This window comes from Alligator mississippiensis, chromosome 5 (assembly GCF_030867095.1).
Source record: "Alligator mississippiensis isolate rAllMis1 chromosome 5, rAllMis1, whole genome shotgun sequence".
Classification (NCBI taxonomy): domain Eukaryota; kingdom Metazoa; phylum Chordata; order Crocodylia; family Alligatoridae; genus Alligator; species Alligator mississippiensis.
Window position 1 is genome coordinate 103,871,611 of NC_081828.1, and position 21,935 is coordinate 103,893,545.

Sequence of the window (21,935 nt, forward strand, 5' to 3'; positions counted from 1 at the left end):
TATATTCTAATAGTATGATGATAACTGCAAACTTTATCAAAACTTTCATATGATTGGTCTAATTCCTGGAGTCCTTACTTAAACCTAACAAATGCTGAAGGCAGGTAGGAAGTGGAGACACTGAAAAACTTCAAAGGTGAGTTTCGCCCAAGTAAGACAAAAAATTGTAAATTGGGCTGTACAGCTTCAACACTGGGTGGATACGGAAAGGTACCATCCTTGTCATTTTCTGGCGATGACATTTTCAATGACAGTGATTGTGACTGCTGTTTGAAATATCCCCGGAGGTACTTATGGGGCTGGGAATTTCTAAACCTTGTTTGCCTGAGGTGTGCTTATGGACTTAAAAGTCTGAAGAAAAGCATATGCCCTATAGACTTTCGTTGACATTCATCTATGATACAGAAAAGCATACCAATATGAAAGTTTGGAGGAAGAGTAAATAAGGAAACTAACTCTGACTTGACAGCAGGTTTTTTACTGGTTTTTTATGTTAAAGTTCCAGTTCCAGTGGAGGTGATGGATCAGAGCTCTGTATTTTTAACTCGCAGAAAGAAAGTTTAAATAATAATATTATTTACATATATCAGTGTGGATGCTTAAGACAATTTAGATGTAAAATTTCAAATGAAATGTTGTCACAGACAGCTGTGATTGCAGCTTTCCCTAAGGGTGCAGACAGAAATGACACTTGTTGCATGACCGGCCCCTTGAAATCACCCTAAAGTCATGCCTGAACAGAAGAGCATGGCTGCAAAGCACTCTGATCATGTGACAAAATTAACCCTCATTGTATGAGGATTCAGATAAACAAGCTCCAAAGTAGAGTGCATTCATTAATTTCTGTCTGCAGCACAACCTGTCCCCAGCTGTTGTCTCTGGATGGGAGGGACAGAAGGCAGGGGAGGGAGGTCTGTTCTCAGCCCTGCTGGAGTGGGCGGGCTGGTGGTTAGATTGGAGTCCCTCATCTTGGCAGGGTGGAGGTGATTCCAAGCTACCCACCCCCCACTCCAGCAGGGTTAAGAAAACTCCAGAATGGACCTCCCTCCCCTTCTGTGTCCCTACTCCCACACAGAGACAACAGCAGAGCTATGAGAGGGGGGCAGAGCTAGGGGGCTGCACAGCCACAGCCTCTCCCCCTGGATCAGCTCCAAATCGGAGCTGATCCTCCACCCTCCGGATTCAACAGTTAATGTCTACTGGTTTGGGAGGATCGGTCCAACCCCTGGCCATGAGTTAGATCCAAACCTGGGAGCTGAAATTCTGTCTGTGCCCTAAATCTATAAATTCTGAAATCTATAAATACCAAGGCCAGCCTTTATTATATCTATAATATATTATCTATATATATCTATAATATATTATATTATATTATATTATATATTATCTATAAATACTAATGCCAGCCTTTATTATATTTAATATTTAAAAAGGAAACTTTCTAACTTTTTCTGTGAAGGAAATGGGTTTGCATTTCAAAGACTCTTGCTAAGAACAAAACTAATCATAAATATCTCCCACTCCACAGACAGTACAAAACAAAACAAATATTGAGTATTTTTAGGTTCAAGACCACAGTAGGTTTGCCATTGTGAGCTGCCTTTCTTACAGCAGATAGATGATACTCCACAACCTTGATAATTTCAATTTTTCCCTTCTTCTACATCTTATTCCCTCTTTTATTATTTTATTTCTTATATTTATATGCTGCTCTCCCTAAAAGAGACTCAGGGCAGCTTACAAAATAAAATAGATACATTATAAAGGCAGTTAAAAATACTAAAATATATACAAATAAAATGTCCCCAAATTCATCCCTGTCTGTTGAAGACCTACCCAATTAACAACATGTTACAATGCTTCTGGAAGGTGTCCAGGCTTGGATTTAGATAGACCATAAGGGGAAGAGAATGCTGGAGCTGAGGAGCAGCTACAAGAATGACTTCTCACTTCCTTCCACCAAAGGAGCTTGGAACACAATTGATATTTGCAGGAGGTTGCTCTCAGCTGACAATAGGACCTTAGGGACTATGATGGAACAAGGGAGAAGGCAGTCCTTCATACATGCAGGGTCCAGACTGTCTAAGACTTTACACCATGAACGACACATGCCCCTGGAAGGCTGGGGGAGCACAGCGACCGCCCATCAGAGCTCAAAATAATGCAGAGATATGCTTGCCTCTGAGGTTGTTTGACTAAAGAAATTAATAAAAGGATGGGATGTAGAAAATAGTAGAAAAGGTATAAGAATGACTGTTATCTATAGTTTGGGACAGGTGGGCAGCAGTGTGGCCTACGAGTCAGTGGAGGGCAGCTGTAAAGCTGTAAGTTCCTCACCCATTCAGGCTGCCTACTCATGAATATAACCATTTTTCTACTGGATATCTGAGTACAGAAACTGAGAAAAAATTCTGACAGTTGGATGGTAAACCTCAGGCCTATTAGAGAGGTAAAATGCTTGGCTCCAGTGGTTTCTTATTTTACTGCCCAAATTAAAAGTGTGTGTACTATGTCATTGTTGGGTAGTAACTTGATAACTGTGCTCTAAAACATCTTAATATGTGGCATATATGCCTGTTTTTCTTTAACAGTAGGTGGCCATCCTACATGACATGTCACACAGCATTTGGTTTATTAAGCGTCTGGCTTCTCTTAATAAATGTTTAACAGGAATAACTCAAGTGGGGCTGAACTGATTTTTTTCAGTCAGTGCCACTTTTCATTGTTGAATTTTTTTTCTAGAAAAACACTGTCTATATATGCATACAACTTAATGGAGGTAACTGTTGGACTTAATCTGGTGCAGTGAATAGTTTGTTTAAAATGTTGAGTCGTTTTTAGGTATTATTCACTTCAAATATTAGTCATATTAGGTATTTATTGTAACTGAAAGTTCAAGTATTGTGGCTACAAGCCTTATTGATTAGTGCTTTGGTGCAAGAAAATCAAATTGCTGACTATATATGCAACTCTCTCTGATAGGAGCAATGCTTTTCTGCCACACTCTATCATATAACACAGAAGGCCTCAGGCACAGCTGCAGAATGAGTATTCATATACAACTGCAGAGAGACAAAGTACTCTCTTTCAACACTGCATGGCTACTTCCATCTCACAGGTCTGCTTTCCACTGCCCCTTGTCCAGAATCAATTTCTAATTCAGCATTTAAAAATTAGTAAATGAATATATCAAAAACATCAGTGTAAAGCATTGGAACACATAGGGAGTACATGCAGGTGCATGTGCACTCCCTGAGATTGGCATTGCACCCCATGAAAGAAGTGTCGCTGATGCTGTTGGCTGCACCTGCTGCTCCTGCAAGTGGTTGCCACTTGCCATGTCCCTGCTCCCCCTTGCTGCCGACACTACTGGTGGCATCTGTGGGCAGTCGCCAATTGCCGCTGGCTGTTGCTGCTGCTGGCAGCGACATCTGCGGGTGGTTGAAGACTACTGGTTGGTGCTTGTCACCCCCCCCCTCGCCGTTAACACCATTGCAGCCACCTGCAGGAGCCCCCTGAAGTGTGAAGAAAGGTTATTTAGGTTATGGTCAGTACCCTGTTATATACAACATCTGTGGTAATGCTAAGGTATGTTTATGGATTATTGGAAAGGAAATGTTGGGGGTTTTTTAATATTAATGGAACATCTGTATATTTTTCTAGTAATATTTTAATCTAAACCTTCTAGTTGTCAATGGAAATTTAAGTGATGGATAAAGAATGGAACATATACAGGATCCTCTGAATATCCTAGTGACTTCTGTATTTCACGTACTGTTGGACAAAGTTTCCCCCCTCTTCCTTTCTCTTATATTTAGTTAATAGGAAATAAGAAACAACTAATCTTTTTCAGAAAAAAAGTGACACCTCTTAGCACAATGGAAAGCCAGAACAATATTGCTCAACTCCAAAGAACTAAACCTGATCTGAAAAGTGTTTCTAATATGTGGACCAGGCCCTAAGGGGCATTGAGCATCTAATGCATTAAACTTTTGGCTCTCATCCTACCTGAGCTAAATATTACAGTGATGTATTTGTGGTTTCAGAGTGAAATCTCTCTTTTTTTTTTTTTTTTTTTTCTCCCTCCCCCTGAAGTTATTGCTATCATGCATGACATTCTATATACTGTGTTTTATGGAATATTAGCTCACAAAGCTCTTATAATTAGTAAGCTTATACTACATCTCTCTTATCCAAAAGATGACAAAGAGAGAGACTTGTGAATAAAAGTAATCCCATATTTGTGACATCTACAGTTTACAGCTTCATAAAATGGAATTGTTTTTTCTTATATCCAAATCATTAGTGAGTATAGTGAGCCTAGGATATTAAGGGCTTCAGTCAAGAGAAAACAATAGACTCTATCACCCTAATTGAAATGTATCCAGTACATAATAATACTACAAAAATAATAATGAACAAAGTTGGATCACTGTTAGCCTGGTCCAGCTCAGACAAGATACAGGCCAAACCTGCAGCAGTGCTATGCACAAGGTAATTTGCATACGGGAGAAATGAAAAAGGAGATAGGGATGAAAGAATGAAACCTGTGCTACAGTACAAGCCTCCACTCTTCCTCCTCCCCACCAGTGTATCAGACCTAGGTATAGCAAACACACTGTGTAAAGAATCCTCGAGAACTGTTCCAGATGAATATACGCTGCTATGTCCAAATATGTGGTATGTGTGGTAATGGCCTATGTTCACAGAAGATCTGGCCAACATAAACCTGAAAGCAATTCTTGTTTGGCCGTGGACAGGCATTTGATTTGTAGTGCTAAATATGCCCTCGTAGTGCTACAAAAAGGCAATTGTAGAGGCATGCTATTTGTAGCACTACAAAGATGGTGACATTATAATACCTAAAAAAAGGAAATTTTCTGTTGCATAGTTTCTGTTCTGCCAGCTCAGGGAAATGCTCCACTCCCTGGCCCTGATGCAGAGGAGCGGAGCACTTCCCTGGAGCCAGCGGAGCCCGCGCCAGGTGGCTCCAGCATCTCCTGGTGCGTGGCCTTGAAAAGGCTGTGCATGGCTGCACTTTTAGTTGTGTGCAGCTGTGCACGCATGCACCTTAGAGGGAATCTTGGTTACATGTGGCACTACAGGGGTTTTTAAGAACCTCTACCACCCAAGTCCTCCACTCTGTCCCTGCTCCAACAGAGAGGAAAAGAAGTACAGCAGCTGGCTCCTGGATAGCCAGTCCAGCAACGAGCCATCAGGGAGCCCCTTCCAGGACCCTCTTGCTACCATGGCCTGAAGAGATGGAGATTTTCTGGCTACAGCAGCTATACCCCTGCCTGGTTTTGCCTTGGCCCCTGTTGCCAGAAAAGCTTCAGCAATGTTGGCCAGCTGCACACCTGCCCAGGCTCCAATGATCAGACGAGCCACAGTTCTATGCAACCCCCATGGCTAAGAGCTGCAGTTTTGCTGGCTATGAGAATTGTGAGGCTGATTGGCAGAGGTGGGAAGCAGGGGCTCAGCCACCTAATCATTGACTACTACCTTCCCCAGAAGGGGAGAGAGATGGCTGCCAGTGATCAGACCCCACTTGGGGCAAAGAATCTAAGAAGCAGTCCCTTATTATCCCCTGGCTGGAGAGCTCACCTTTGAAGTGACTTTGTACTTCTCTAGGAAGGGGCTGTAACACCTCATAGAATCATAGAAAATTAGAGTTGGAAAGGATCTCAGGAGCTCATCTAGTCCAGCATCCTGATCAAAGCAAGAACATCCCCAACTAGATCATCCCAGTCAAGGCTTTGTCTAGCTGGGTCTTAAAAACTTCCAAGAATGGAGATTCCACAGCCTAACTAGCCTGTTTTAGTGAGTTACTACCCTCCTAAGAGAAAGTTCTTCCTAATACTGGTAGGGTAGCTTGTCACATTTATCTTTAGTTGCATCTGCTTGAGTAGTGAATTACAGTATTGTTTGAACCTTCTCTTGTTTTTCTGTTTCTACTTTTGGTATTTATGTGGTCAGCTTATATCCTTGAGCTCACTGATATATTGTTTCTTTCCTTTCTTAACACTGTGAGAAGTCCTTCTAACATAACATAGCATTAGCCTTGTTACCAGCTTAAATGAACTGAATTTGGCACTAACCGACTGAATCAGAGGGATGAAATGATTGGAAACGTTAATAAAAGGTGATCAGAGGGGACCAATGGACAATGCCCTAAGTAAGACACCAGTAAAAGACCAAATTAAGAGGTATGCATGTGAAGGGTCTGTTGGAACAAAGAAATATACTGAAAGGATAAAATATGAACAGTATAATGACTACAGGGAAACCAATCAACAGTACCCAGAAATGAAGAGTCATCAAAGAAGCAAAGTTAAAGAACAGTATAAAAGAGGGCAAGAAGAAAGTATTTTTGTATTGCTGCAAATTCATAAGGCAACATGTAGCCCTACAAATGAATGCCTGTCCATAGTCTTAGACAACTGGAATGTTACAGTCTCTAGATCTGCTGACTGCAAGCGGTAGGCAGACACTTCTAGCTCCTTGCTAAGGATAGCTGGTCAGTGGACTACACAGATACCCTATTATGAATGTTGTTCATAATGTTAAACAGGTTTGTAAGATCAGGCTTGGGAAGTCCTGAAGCAGCCTCCCTTTCCTTAAAATTAATAACATCAAGGTGTAGTGAGTGAGTGAAGGAGAAAGTTCCCACATGGTGCTAGGTTGGCAAGGGCTGGACAGCCACCAGAGGGCATCATAACCACCCATGGGATGAGCACTTCTTACACCATCTAAGCATACATTTTTCAGTCCGCTTTTCTAAAGGATGCCTCACCATTACTGCCTCACTTCAGATTCACTGTGCACAGTTCATGGCTTTCTGCTTTCTATTCATAAGGCTGGTGGGGCAATTTGTCTTAGGAGGTAATGGGTAGATTTCACAGCTCAATTCAGGACACATTTGTTGGCACATCTTTCTCCTGTGCTCTTTATATAAGAATGGATAATCAGCCTGTGTAAAAATTGTTTCAATTGTCTGGAAAAGATTCTGAAAGCTTTAGTTGCGCCAAAATAAGGTCTCAGGGGAAAAATGTAGAGAAAAAAAAGTGTTATTTTATTTATATCAAACAAAGACTTTAATGCTGGCTCCCGCAATTGTTTGACAGTCAGACTCATACTAGGAATGTAACAAAGCTGTGATAAATATCCTGGAAGGATTGGGAGGTGTCAACATGTTAAGTGGTTCTCAGTCAAGGTACAGCTTCTGAGTCACTTGGAGGTTGACATATAGTCAAAGATTGTTAAAAGTGGATTGAAATGGTAATGCACTGATAGGCAAGAGAAAAGAATACAATCTAGTTCTGTGCAACAATGTGTTAGCCCTGTGACTGGATGCTTCAAACAGTGCACATATAAAAAATGTATGTTTTCTGGAGTGTTTTGGATTTGTGTATACCCTTGCATATTTCCCCTGTGTGCTGGACTAACTGACCATGAATAAAGTTGTTTTCTATAGTGATTTCTACCTTGGTTCTTTTACTTACTGGTGAACCTGCAATAGTGGGGCTGGAGAAGTATCACTGGATGTTGCAGCACTTAAATGTACCTAAATTTACATTACCAGAAATCTTCCCACAAGCAGAAGCATACATATGTTCTGTCTGGAGCCGTTCTCTCTCCCTTATACCCTGAGCCTTCCCCAAATTGGGCTGACCCCAGTCTAGGGAAGGTATAGGGAGCAGCAGCTTCTTGACTCTTCCTGGAGTCAAGAATTGATTAAATTGATGCAATTTGTCTCACAGCAAAAATACCAGACATGGAACAAGACCTTCTTCTTTCAATGTCAACAATTTTGTCTGCACAAGAATGAACACTTGTACTTTTCTGCACTGCTTTGTTCTCCCTGGGAGAGTCACATGGTGGAAAAAAGTTCCCTGCACCTTCTTCAAACTGCAGTAACCCTGATCTGGGCAAGGGTAAGGTAGGGACCTATATAGGTACTGTACGAGAAACTCTTTTGCAGGTGAAATACTCTTCATTGAAAGAGGAAGATCTTTATCCCAAATATGGATTTTTTCTGCCAACAAAACTTCATGAATGATTAGTGCTCCCCATTTCTAGCAGAAGAGTAGCATTAACACTGCTAAAACTGCTAAATGCCTGTCCATACCCAGAGATAACATATGGGTGACTTCTTAATGGGCTGCTTGAAACCACTGTGAACTTTTTACATTTTGGGGGATATGGGGAACAGCCACCTCTCTCATAATTTGTTTATATTTCCTACCAAAATTTGCATATATTTTCTTTTTAATTTAAACTTTATAAATATATAAATATATAAATGTCAATAACTGACAGATTAACTTCAGCCCCTTGGAATTTTTAAATAAAGTGTCTCTGAAATGTGAGTAGTTAATATCTTTGAAAAAGTCACAGAGAAAAGTTAGGTTTAAGAACAAATGTATTCCCCTCACCCCCATCTACTTTCTACAATGTCAACCAATAGTTGGGTGTAAGATTTTTCTTAACTCAAATCCCATAATTTGAAATAGATACAACAGAAACTGTGGAGGTAAAAGGATGAATGCCACATTTTGCTACTCTCAGCAAATAGTTAATGAATACTATTTCTTTTTAAGAAAGATGATAAAAAGTGTTTGCATCTCAGGCTCATGTTCCAGAGAATGACCACAGCCATGATGGAGTAATATATTAACAATACCTGGCACCTTCAGTGGGCTTTAGTTTAGTCCCTAATGCAGGGGTGCTCAATCCCTTGGTCCACAGGCCAGATCCAGCCCCAGGTGCACCATATCATCTGGTCCACGGGCTCCCCACAAGTCTGTGGGGAATCATGCAGGCTGTAGCCCTATGTACTAGATCAGGCAGGTCTGCAGAACTGGCAGGGTGGTGGCAGCATGGGCCTCCCAGAGACCAATCCCAGCTGGGTGGGAGGTACTGAAGAGCCCTCAGAGACCAATCTCAGTGCACAGGGGTGGCATATTTGATATCTGATTTGGCCCAGGGATCATCTCCATGATCTTCATCTGGCCTGTGTACCCAGAACCATGGGCACAACTGCCCAAATGCAACAGGATGTCTATTGTAACATCAATCAATAGACCCATATCTACTATGAATTTCATATGGAATTATGATTTAATAAACAAAGAAAAAGTAAAATGTTTCACTGTGAAGCTTACACAGGAGAAATGGACCACAATACAAAAAAGTTTACTTTACAATTTTCCAAAGAATGGCAAATTTAATACTCATAACTCAAAATCATCAAGAAATATAGAAAAAAGTAATGTGCAAATCTCAAAAAACACTCAGAACAGCAGAGACTCCCTATGCCTGAAGAAGGGTGATTACGCCTGAAAGCTTGCTAAGAGCTTTTTTCTGACTACTCAGTGGGTTTAATAAAAGATATCACATCTACTCAAATAACCTTGTGTGTGTGTGTGTGTGTGTGTGTGTGTGTGTGTAATAATTGTAGAATTATATATGCATTTCCCATATAAATGTATGGGAATGTGTATATGTATTTTTACAAATGCACATACATGCACACACATATATATAGATACATATAGATAAGAAAGGGATTGAAAAACGCAATCTAATCCTCTGATCTAGTCAATCTAAACTAATCCATCCAAAATGCCCTACATCAAATTTATGAAGGCCAGCTCTGGAAATAATCTGTTATCCAAAAATCATTTGCAGGATTAAGTTAACCATTTTGTTGAAGATGGGCAACAAATGAAACAATAATTCAAGTCTTTCATAGTGACCTGGTTCCACAACTGCTAAGAATAAACAAGTGAACAAACAAACATTGAATACTTAGAGCACACCATCCACATTCAAAGCATATAAAGTCTCAGTCTTTCACTATACTTAGACACCAGTTGCAGCTATAGTGAAGGTTTTACTTAAGGACAAAGTCTGACATTTTTTCATGTTGGTAAAAACCTTCAAGTGTGAGAGAAAAAAAATAGAATGTTGCCCAAAGAATTATTTTATTTTAGAATAAACAAATTATTTTACAGGTATAACAATTCTAACAGTTCAACATGCTGCATTTTAAAAATATAGCAACATTACAAAAGATAAGAGTTTTGTTTAATTTCTGCAACAACTATCATTTTTTTTTCTATTGGACTTTTTTGAAAACATAACTAGGTTCAGTTATTCATATAAGCGTGCAAAAAGTCAAACAAAGTTCTGGAGTCTTTTAATTGTAAACTACATGAAACTGAGTTTAGGCAGCCAGGAGTTACAAGCAGTGAACTTCTTATAGTTAGTATTCACCCCAGACAGCTATAAAATATTTAAGATGTCTGGGTCTGAAGGCTCCAAGAAGCCCTAAGAATTGCCGGGGGGGGGGGGGGGGGGTGGTGGTGCTGGCTATGGGAGTATGAGAAAGTGCCGAATGCATTCTTAGTGAGTTTATAGACTTTCGTAACTTTATAGACTTGCAGAAATTGTGGCCCACTACTGCTTTTCTCACGCCCCTCCAAATTGTATAGTTCCCTCTAAATCAAATGTTTTAACCCCATACTTTTTATATAAAAAAGTTACAAACTTAAAAAAAAAATAATCCCACCATAGTTTTAATTACAAAGAGTTGAAGCTGCGAAGACTTCAGGAAAAAAAAAAAATATCATTGTAGTTATAAATACCACAAGTGCTTGGAAGTTTGAAATTCAGAAAGATAAAGTCTTAAGTAAACAACATTTAAATATGTACAAATTCAGCATTAGGCTTCACAAAAATATTTCATACTCCTCTTTCTATATCCTGGACTATCTTACACTTGCATCCCCAATAAAGTCTTTGAGCCATGTATGACGACCTTTTCTTCATTTTCAGTACCAACATTTTCATATAGTATCATTTACTCAATATACAAATATAACATTAAACAGAAACTACTAAAAAAGTAAAATGCCTTTCTCCAGTTTTCTTGGCAGCCATCAGTCATCTGCACCATTCTTTTACCATTTCCCTAGCCTGTCCTGTATATTCCTAATATAGAAAGAATCCATAACGTTTCACATTTTACTAACCATAAAGATTCTAAACATCTTAAGATGTATTAAATGTACACAAATGCTAGTTAAAATATAATAATAGAGTAAAATCAACTCCTTTCCTTTAAAAAAAAAATACTGTACCACAACTGCTGTAATTGTATTGTTCTCCTCCTTGACTGAGGCTCAGTATTGAAGCATGCATGTGGAACCACAATGACTAAATAATGGTGGCAGACCACAGAATGTCTCAGATTATCCAAATACAGGAAATAAGCTATTGTTTTCAAATAGCAAAATAAAGTAGAATTATGTTGGTTACATCTGTCACAACAGATATTATCTCATGCCATGTGGATGGGACATACAGTGGAGTATAAGACTAAGAAAGATTATTTGAATAATTTCACCTTTGAATTGCCTATCTTTTTCTCTTTATGATCTGTAATAAAACTTACACTATACTGTAAATATTAAATATGATTAAAAATCATCTATAAAACTCGTCTTAATGTTTGTCCAGTCAACCTTTAATATAAATGATTATAACATATTGAATTATTTTGTCTCTGTAGAGTCAGATTAATCTCCTTCTACTTACTTGCACACAGGTATACCTGTCAGATTTAAAGCTTAGAAATATTTTGCCTTCAGCATTCTAGGTCAGAAAATAATTCTTTGTTGATAGTTCTATGAACAACTTTAAGTGAAATGTACTACAATCCCCATTTATGTGTTTGTTACTTTTGTAAAAAAAAACCTCTAGGCTTTGCTGGCTAAAAGCTAGCTAGCTGAGATTTCTGGTTTAGCATGTTCACTGTTAAAAGAGTCAGGGAGAGATGCTGTTTCTTGCTAGGAGAATCTGATGCTGTTTTATACTGTAACTGCATAAAAAGGATAATAAAAGTTCTAAATATGGCTGGTGGGGAGACAGTTCTGTGTAGCTAAAAAGGTTCTGAAATGTGCTTAAGCCCTGATAAATAATGAATACAAGACCTTTTAACATATGCCAACAACAAAAAAATTAGGAACAGACACCCATGCACCACAAGATAATAGCTACTAGAAGGACTGGGAAGCAAGACACTATATTAAAATCTCTATTCTAAACCAGGCAAAGGAGGGACCTGACATTTCCTGCACCTGAGTGCCTTTGGCTACTAGATTATTGGCCATTCTTGAATCCCTTTCCGTCTTTGCCTCATATTTATCAGAATTTTGATACTGAGAATCCTTCAACCTTTGTTGCTAGAATTGGTGTTTTTGGTGGAACATTTTGATTTTAACAAAACAACATTATTGGAGAAAGGAATCTTTGTCAGTTAAAAATCAATTCTAGTTTTGGATCCAAGTAGAGAAAGAATACATCCTGATCTAGTGACTGCCCTTTCCAGAAAGCTTTGGAGTATGTAGGGGGCATAACAATAACAGATTCTGGATGGGATTGCCTCTTACAGTCAGCTTTGCTTTGGTTTCTGTAACAGTGGGACTGCTTAACTAACACCAAAGTCTATGGGTACTGGGGTTGGGAGTGGGGGGGTGTTGTAATTAGAGGGCTCTGAAAGCCACTCTAATTAAAGCACTGCAGCATTTATACTGTAGCTGTTTTATACTGTAACTGCATAAAAAGGATAATAAAAGTCCTAAATATGGCTGGTGGGAAGACAGTTCTGTGTAGCCAAAAAGGTTCTGAAATATGCTTATTAACATGTGATACGTGAGATGTGGGACGCTGATACATGAGACACTGTATACATAAGATGCAGGAGGCTGCTGGAGTATGGCAAATACCACGCTCCAGCAGACTTGAATCAGTCTGCTCCAACACGCTGTAATAACAGCATGTTGGAAGCAGCCTTTACACTTGCGTACAGGCACACTATTTCCTGTTGAAGGGCCATGAAAAATTAGAGAAAGTTCAAATTCCCATTTTATGAGATTTGCACTACTACCTCTTACAGACACAATGGGCACATCCACACATGAAGGCACGTGTGCTTGCAGCAGCTCAAATAGAAGTGGTGCAAATTTCAGCTGGGGCTTTTTGCCTCAGTGCATGTGCCCAGACATGCACTTTGCTGTGGTGCAAGTTGTGCAACTTGGGGCAAAATAACCCTGCCTGGCTCTTTCTGGATCGGCAGCCAGTGAGAGATAGAGCCTAGGGCCAGCACTTGTGTAAAAAGCTGCCCTGGCAAATACCTCAGGGCTATTTGCTCTCAGGAGCATCTGGGGGAGGAGCCTCTTGGAGGAAGTGGCCATGCTCCTTCCTGTCCCACGCTGCTGCTGTTGCTGTTGGTTACTGCGACCTTGGTTTCAGGAACTTCTGGGGAGAAGATGGCTAGGCTCCTTCCTGTCTCTGGATACTGCTAGCAGTTAGCTATGTAGCAAAACCCGCAATTTTTCTTTTTTTAATATATGATAGATATGCATTTCCTTCCCTTCCCCAATTATTTCTGGCTTTTCTTTCTCTCCCTCTCTATTCCCTATAGGCAAGCATAAGAGAGCTCAGACTTGGGATAAGCTTTAACATTTTTATTTTGGTAGCACGTTTTTGGTTTTGGATATCCATTGTTTTATATTGTATTATTATTAGGTTTTGTATTGATTCTTACGGTTATATATTGTATTATTATCATTTTCGTATTGATTTTTATTGTTTCATATAGATATTGTATGGTTTAGGTCTGTGATTGTAAGTGAACCAAAGTCATGTCAAGTTTCCATTTTTTATGTCAAGTTTCCATCTTGGGTCCTCTGCCCAGGCATCCCCTGTGTTGCAACTGTATGAGTCATGCACCCGTCCCATGTAAATTGGTTCCTGGATGAATGAGAATGATTGGGAATGATTGAAATACAATGGTAGCAGGCCTCTACTGAATGGCCTGTAACGACCGGGCCATCACCTCGCATTGATTCATCCAGGGACCACGGACCTCACCCAGAAACAGAGACAATAACCCAGCATTTGAAAGACAAAAGACCTTACAGAACCAGCAACTCTCACTGTTACAGACACCCGAAACTACACATCCCTGAATGGAGCACACATGCTCAGTACGCCAGGGGCTGACATTTGCCTGGGCATGCCTCCTGTCACGAGGGTCACACAAGGTCTGCCCCTATAAAAAGGGGCAGTGAAGACAGACCCAGTGGGAATGCCATTTCCATCTGGACCAGACCAGCTTCACGTCACCTATTCACCCCAGAGGCCCTGCCGGCAACCCCCTCTGGCAACATTGAAATGAAGGAGACCCCGACTGGCCATCGAGGATCAACTTCCAGCCTGGGATAGGTAGATATTACCTGCACACCTCCTCCTACAATTTGGACTCTCTCTTTCTCTCTCTCTCCTCCTGGACTTCAGTGGACTTAAGCCCCTGCACCAAGCCTCTCTAACCCCTGCTGCCATTGTGTGTGCGTGTGGATGTGTGTGAGTGTGTGGGTGTGGGTGGGGTCGGGGGTGTGGGGGTGGGTGCAAGGGAACCAATAACACATTGTGTCACCATCTCTCCTGTTCAATAAAAGCACTGTCATTTGTAACCCCGAGTTGGGTCATGGTTTACTGAATCCCAGTCCCTTCCTTATCTTAAATTCCAGTCTTGTTCTCTCTCTCTCAGCTTCAGCCCCCCCCACCCCGCTTCACTACTTTCCCGACCTCCTCCCAATTCTATCTCCCCTTTTCTGCCACCTCTCAGCTTCTCCTTGCTTTCCTGCTGTCTTTCAGCCTCCCGTGCCATCTACTGCCTTTTCCCTGTGACTTTTTGCTAACTCTCCCTGCTTTTCCACTGCCCCTGCTGCCTCTCAGTCTCTCCTCCTGCTTTTCCTGTGATTTTTCTGCTGTCCCCCTGCTCCCCATGCTCTTACTGCCTTTTCCCTGTGACTTTCTGCTGTCTTTCTCTGCTTTCCCACTGCGCTGCTTCGTTTCAGTCTCTCCTGCCACTTTTCCTGTGATATTCTACTCTCCGTCTCTCTATTTTCAGGCTTCCCCTGCACCTTCTGTAGTCCTACCCCCCCCCCCCCGCAGCTTCCCAGCTCCTCATGGCTGTCCTGCAGTTTTCTCCAGCAGCTGGAGCCTTTCTCCAGCTCCCAGCACCTACTGCTGCTCCCTGCAGCTTCTCTAGCTTTCCCGGAGACATTCTCTGGCTCCCCACACCCAGAGCCCCTCTTTAACATTCACACTTTCCTTTAGTCCCATTTTCCCCTCTCCCCACCTACCTTTGCAGCTCCCCTGTAGCTCTGGCTCCAGTCCCAGACTCTGCGCTAGCATTGCTCCCCTGTTCTGCAGGCTTTGGGCATTGTCTTTTAATCAATTAAGATCAATTAACCTAAAGTTACCCCCAAGCCTCAGTTCTTCAGTCCAGGCCCCTCTAGTCTACCAGTTCTAATCCTGGTCCTGGTAATTTTCACTCCCATCAACTTTCACTCCCTACACTTCTACTTTCTTACCTTAACCTTTCCCCAGGTATCCCAAGTACACCAAGCACATACATGCATACATATATATCACAATACCCAACTTAGGAACTCACCTGTGTGTATGTGTAGGTGGATGGTATGTGTGTGAATTAGTGAATACATATAGATAGATAGATAGATAGATAGATAGATAGATAGATAGATAGATAGATAGATAGATAGATAGATAGATAGATAGATAGATAGATATCATTGTGTGTCTGTGTGGTATATGAATTAGTAATCCACATATGTGTATTGGATGTGCAGGTGTTGGTAACTGATTCTGTCTAAATGTGGTGTGTGTAGCGTGTATGGGCTTAAACTGGTGATACCTGTGCATGAACCTAGACCGGTTATTTTGAATGTGTTTGTATCTGAGTTGCCAGTGTGAGTGTGTATGCCTAGTAGGGGTGTATGCACCTAGTGAGTGTATGTGTGCTTAACTGATTTTATGTGTGCATGTTCAATTGTACACCACACCCTCCTGTCTAACAGCACAATATTGAGATCCTGAGCATTGGCCTGACCCCTTAGGGTAACAGCTTGTTCTCAGAGCTTTTGGAGGTAATGTGGCTGCACCCATTCCTGCCTTAGGGCTGCTGTTTCTGCTCCCCCCACAGGGTGGGGTCCTCTGCTGCATGCCACATGCTGATGTTCCCGTGCATGGGGTGGGGGGGCACTGCGCTGAACCCCAGCAATGCACCCCAGCTTCTGCACTCTTGTTCTGGCCTGCTGGCCAGTCTGATGCCAAGCTGCAGTCTGGGGACAGCCTGGGGAGGGAGCCTGCACTGCCTGTGGGCCCTTCCCCACCATCACTGCTGAAGCCTAAAGGTGCCTTGCCTCAGCTGTCTTGGCAGGCCACCCCCTGCCTTCACCTCCACTTTCACCTGAAGCACACCCCGAGTGGCTGAACTGGATGGCTACTTCCACTACTACTGTTGCGTCCTGTTCTGATGCTGCCCACTCTCAGGAGAAATGGAGATTCCCTGTTGCGTCACCTTGCACCACCCTATACTGCTCCTGCACTGGATTACTTCCTTAACTGACTGTTGCTTTTGCACTCCCCCACAGATGCCTTATCCTATCTACTCCTGTGTTTGTATTCTTTCCTGCTGCCCCGCTGCTGTGTGCCTGGCTGGAGGCCTCAGGGGCTTCTGGACTGAGCTTCCAAAATCAAAGTCCCTCCACCACTCTGGCCATCTTTTTCATTTTTTTGACCCCTGGATATCCAAGGGCCTAATTTTGCCTGCATACTGCAAATTTGTAGCACGGGGAACTTTTTTTATTCCCACACGTGCCTTGCCTCTTGTAGCATCTGAAAGGGCTTTGAGACGCTCCAAGAGGAATGCGCGTGCTCATTTGGATGTGCCCAATATGTCATCTTTCATTTTCAATCTACAAACACTTGTCTCTAGCAAAAAAACCCAAAACAAAACAAAACTATTTTTTGTAATCTCCAAAGTGTAGATTCAGATAATCTTAATTTGAACTAAATACTCTGCCAGCAGCTCTGCATGCAGACATCAACATATATAAACACATATATTTGCATGTAAAAATGTGCAAGTGAATATATACCTATAAAAACCCTCTGCATTTATTATATACTATGCAGAAAAAAATAAGTATTTTTTTCTATCTTAAATAGTAACTGTGATCTTTTACCTCCATAGCAAAATTTTGCTAACTAGCTAATTTAGATTTGGTTTTGGAGAAAAATAAAATACAATTATCATTATTCATTTGAAGTGAATGATCTAGTAAATTATACTGCCTCATTATTAAAATTGACAAAAGTATGGTAAATGACAAAATGTACCTACCACACAACAGTTAATGGCATTCAGGAAATCCAAACAATCTTACCACCCCAATTAGATGAGATTTATTTTCTGTCCAATAAGGAATTTGGATTTCTTACTCTTTTTTTTAATGCTCTTATATATCTTGGGGGGAGGGGGGGGAGGAATTGAAAATGATGCACAGAGCTTAAATTTAATTATTTCAGCTCATTTTGTTCCTTGTATTGTATAGAGAACAGTTTCAGTGTAATGACAACAGTGCAGTTTTACAAATACAAGCATGATATTTGTTTATAATAGTATGTGTGCTGAAGCGCACATTCAATAATCCTCCTAAGCCAGTCCTACAGGCAAAGTAAAACATTTTAAATCATGATTTAATAGGCATAGTTGAGTAGTTTGGTAAGCTTAGGTCTGAAAGTACAAAAAACAAAGTGATATTCCACTTCAGCAATTTGGCTGAATAGTTCACATCACAACATACTGAAGAATTAATTCTACACACACATATTTCCTCTAAATGCACAGTGCAAAGCAGCAATTAAAACAACTGCATCAAGCTATAAGAAATCTAGAGTGCCCACCTGTTTTAGGGTCAACAGAGAAGTATGGCTGTCCCTGAAGAATACTGTACACCACCCGAGCACTGTTCCCATAGGTAGGGTCATCGGCATCTGTGGCTGTTACCTGTAGAACAGAGGTACCTGCAAATCCAAAAGAACAAAATTTAGTTGATAAAACTGCCAAAACTTGTATTTAAACATTTTTATACTTTGTACTTTCATTTTTCCCTTGCTTTCAGCTGAAAGACAAAGCAAATTATAGGATCCCCATCTCTCTCTTTTTGAACCATATCACATTGCTGTCAAATTGTAAAGAATAATTTCAAATTTCAGGTCCAAATCAGTATTTTCAATACTGTAAAGCTAGAGGTTTTGGGAATAATACATTTCTTACTGTGCAAACTAATTTTGAAATACGCATTTATTAAGTTATGCCCACAGTCCCCAAAATCAATAAATGGTATGAGAAGAACTTAAAAGCTTGACATTGGAAGATTTCCAAGAATTTAAACTTTAAACCCAACAAGAGAATCACAAGAATGTCAGGCATGAAGCCTGGAGTTGATAAAAACACCTAAAAAAGAGAGGTACATGAGACAATTTATTTTCAGTAAATTATAAATTGCTATTTCACTCATGTCAATAGATGGGATGGGCTATAAATTATACATTACAGAGATTAAACTGTAAGAACCAGATAGATAAAATGCAAAAGAAAAACTCCATTTCAACAAAGAGGCTTTGGAATTTATAGTATTTTCCCATTAAATATGTAATAATGAATCCTTTCTACTATGTTAGCTGGAGAGTACACTGAGTATAAGGAGTAAAATAGCTAATGAAAAAGGAGCAAAGTCTCAGAAGTTTATTTTCATTTCTTCCCTCTCCTCTTCCCAGACTTCCTGCTTTCTACACGTAACAATAATCACAAGAGAATTTATAAGAATTAAAAGACTGTGATGGACCATTAGCCCAGCTCTTGTGCTACCCTATATCTGGCAGTGGGCTTCAACACTTATTGGCCCTAAATGTACTTTCTTAACTTTACGCACTGTGAATGTACCTATTTGAAATGAATGGAATACTCAATGAATAAAGTTAAGCAGGCATGTAAGTCTTTGCAAGCTCAGAGCCTATAAACGCTTGTGGAAGCATCCACTATTTTGTGCAATGTTGCATGTGGGCCATAAAAAAGTTCTTTTTCTACTTCCAAGTCAGTGATTAGCATATAAATTAAAGCTTGAGAACTACTATTCTGTGTAGGTGGTATTTTTCTTCATAAAGATAACTTACACACATAGCACATTTTAGAGTATCTTGATAAATTTCAAAGTTAAAGTATCATACTGCTGCTAATGATTTTAACATTTATATCACACAGCTTTAACAATCCATATAGAAATTTTAGTTATACTGGCACACAGAATTGGCTGAATTACTACTATAGTGCATCAAGCTAAAGAGATATAAAATGCAATTTCCTTAAACTATTTGTGAAATGTATATCACCATTTTTACTTATTGTTACCACACAAGTTTTAACAAATCATGACCAGCAGGCCTCCTCTACATGTTATAGGTATCACACAATTACCTTAAGACCAGCTACACATGCAAAGTAGCTATCACACCATAAAAAGCTCCAACCAGCTATAAAGTTAGACCTTGAAAATGTGTACTAACTTTATAGTTGGTTGCTATTAAGCTTTAATTTGCACATGTAGCAGGGGCACCCCTGCAGCTGGGAGCCGCATTAACTTATGGGGTGCTCAACCACAGGGCTGCATAATGCCCAGTCAGGGCTAGGAGTCCCACAATGAAGGGGACTGTCAGCCCTAGGAACTGCTGAATCAGGATCCTGATAGCAGGGGACCACAAAGTCCCATAGCTGTGGGTGCTGGGGACTGGGAACCAGTTGGGTCCCTGCAGGCATGAGGCACACTTGCCCCAGGGGTTGGTGAAACCCCCAGGGCTGGGGGATCACAGCAGCCATGATCCCCCAGTTTTGTGGATTTCACACAGCTGTGAGACTGTGATATCATAGCAGCCATGATACCCCCAAACCCAGGGGTGTGTACGGCACTCCACAGTTGGGAGACACAACTGTGAGGGGACTCCCAGCTGTAGGAGCTTGCTTGTTGCTGATCGGGGGGGGGGGGGGGGGGGGGAGGGCGGGCATGGACCAGGCTTCCACTGCACTGGTGATAAGGCAAGATGGGATCTAATGTGCAACCCCACAATCACATCTCCTGCCATGCACGTGCAGCATGGTAGGAGGTGTAATTGCGTGGATCGCTTATTAGATCCCATTGTGCCTTTACCTGATAGTGTAGAGGGGGCTGTGATGTTAAAGAAATAATAGCTAATACGGTTTTTTTTCTTGTTTTACAACTTACTTGAATACCTCAAGAAGGTACTACTATACTTCAGTTCAGTAATAGTTGAAGACTGGACATGGAAAAAGTCGTATTTTCTCTGTAATCTCATTTAGCTGCTGACTGCGTTCTTTCCATATATTTTTCTATACGTGGATTTATTATTTTATTTGAAGTCTTATTTATTTTAATGGCCGAAGCACTGGGTTACTGGTACAAAGTATTTTTACTCATTCTTTCAAATTCAAATTTATATGCAAAACCTACCCAAAACTCTAGTTGCCTTTTATATTTTTCTTTTTAAAATAAAGTAAAATAGCTTTTCTTGCCCTTAATAACAATAATTACTACTTGCTTATTCTGTCCAGAATTACCAATCCTAATTGCACCTCCTCCTGCTCAAAGCCCCACAAAAACAGGAGTTATGGAACAGTCTCAAAAGATCAACACAATTGGATTATTATAGAAGAAAGCGAATAAAATGTTCAAGGATTGACATTATTGCATTATAGACTCTTTTCTCCCTCCCTCTTTTTAAAGAGAAGGGATGTACAGTCTGAACACCTTTCTGACCACTGCTGTGTAGGATCACGAGGACAAGAAAAGACAGCAATTTCAGAGAGCAGACCTTAAGATACCATTTATAAATTACCACTACTGTCTCAAATTGCAGCTTTGCATTTTTTCCTAGAAGAAGCAGAACATCTGTAGACTGGTAATTTGATTCTGAAAGATGTTGTTTGTTCCTTACTAATCAAGTAAAATAGTTAAATACATGTTTAACTTGAAATATACAAATGGTCCCATTATTTCAGCAGGATTCCTCATGGACTCTCTCAGTGGGGCTTTAAACCATGAATTTAAGAGCTTCATAGTACTGGGACAGAATGCTAAACACCTTGCAGGACTGAACTACAGCAGTTTGTTATCTGACTCCTATTCACTTTAATATGCACAGTGGATCAAAATGAATTATGAAGACCGTAAAAGATCATACTTATAGACAGAAGGACTAGAGAGGCACCACTCCCTTCCATTAGCTCTCTTCTGTGCTTTCAGCATCAAACTGTAAATGACAGAGAAATTATGGTCCTGAATGTGTCCACATCCAATAAGTTTCCTAGTAATGAAGAGCTAGCTACATGGCTGTATCTTAACTAGGATTATGACAGAAAGACACACAGTACAACTGTCTTTCATCCAGGAATATTAACTGAATCTCCAAAAAGGAACCAAAGACAAAAAAAAAATCTAATTTTTCTGGAGAACTGGGAACAAGGTTGAGCAGCAGTGCTAAAGATGTAGCTTCAATGCTTTATTCACTAAGCTACAATATAAGTCTCTCTCAAAGAAAACATTTTTCATTGACAGAATTTTTGACATTTCAATCACATGCTTAAAAAAAGGTTCTTTCTGTAAAGTTTGAATGTCTTTTATTTTATTTTCTTTAAATAGGAATTTTTAAAGTTACATTTTGATAAAAATTTGAAGTGGAAGACTTCAGCCTGTGTCTCTAAAGACAAATCTTTTAATGTTTAATGAGGCAGTTTAATAACAAGTAAATGTCTACTGAGAATGCACACGTATGCATGACTTGTCATAGTTCACTGCATTGTTAAAATCTGAAATGGATCAATACTGAAAAAAAGCCACTTTAAAAAGTGAAAATAAAGTGAAGATATATGAAGACTCTGAGTACCTGACTGACTATCTGAACTGCTCAGGGCTGAATTCTCA

At 40.3% G+C, this 21,935-nt stretch overlaps 1 protein-coding gene across 1 annotated transcript in view; it reads right to left on the reverse strand.

Annotated features, from left to right (window-relative positions):
* The window catches only part of CDH18 (cadherin 18), a 445,884-nt gene that overhangs the window by 193,821 nt on the left and 230,128 nt on the right, over positions 1–21,935 (reverse strand). The window contains exon 5 of the mRNA XM_059728627.1: positions 17,845–17,964. Within this exon, the coding sequence (XP_059584610.1) occupies positions 17,845–17,964 (120 nt within the window). The remainder of the gene's footprint in view (positions 1–17,844; positions 17,965–21,935) is intronic.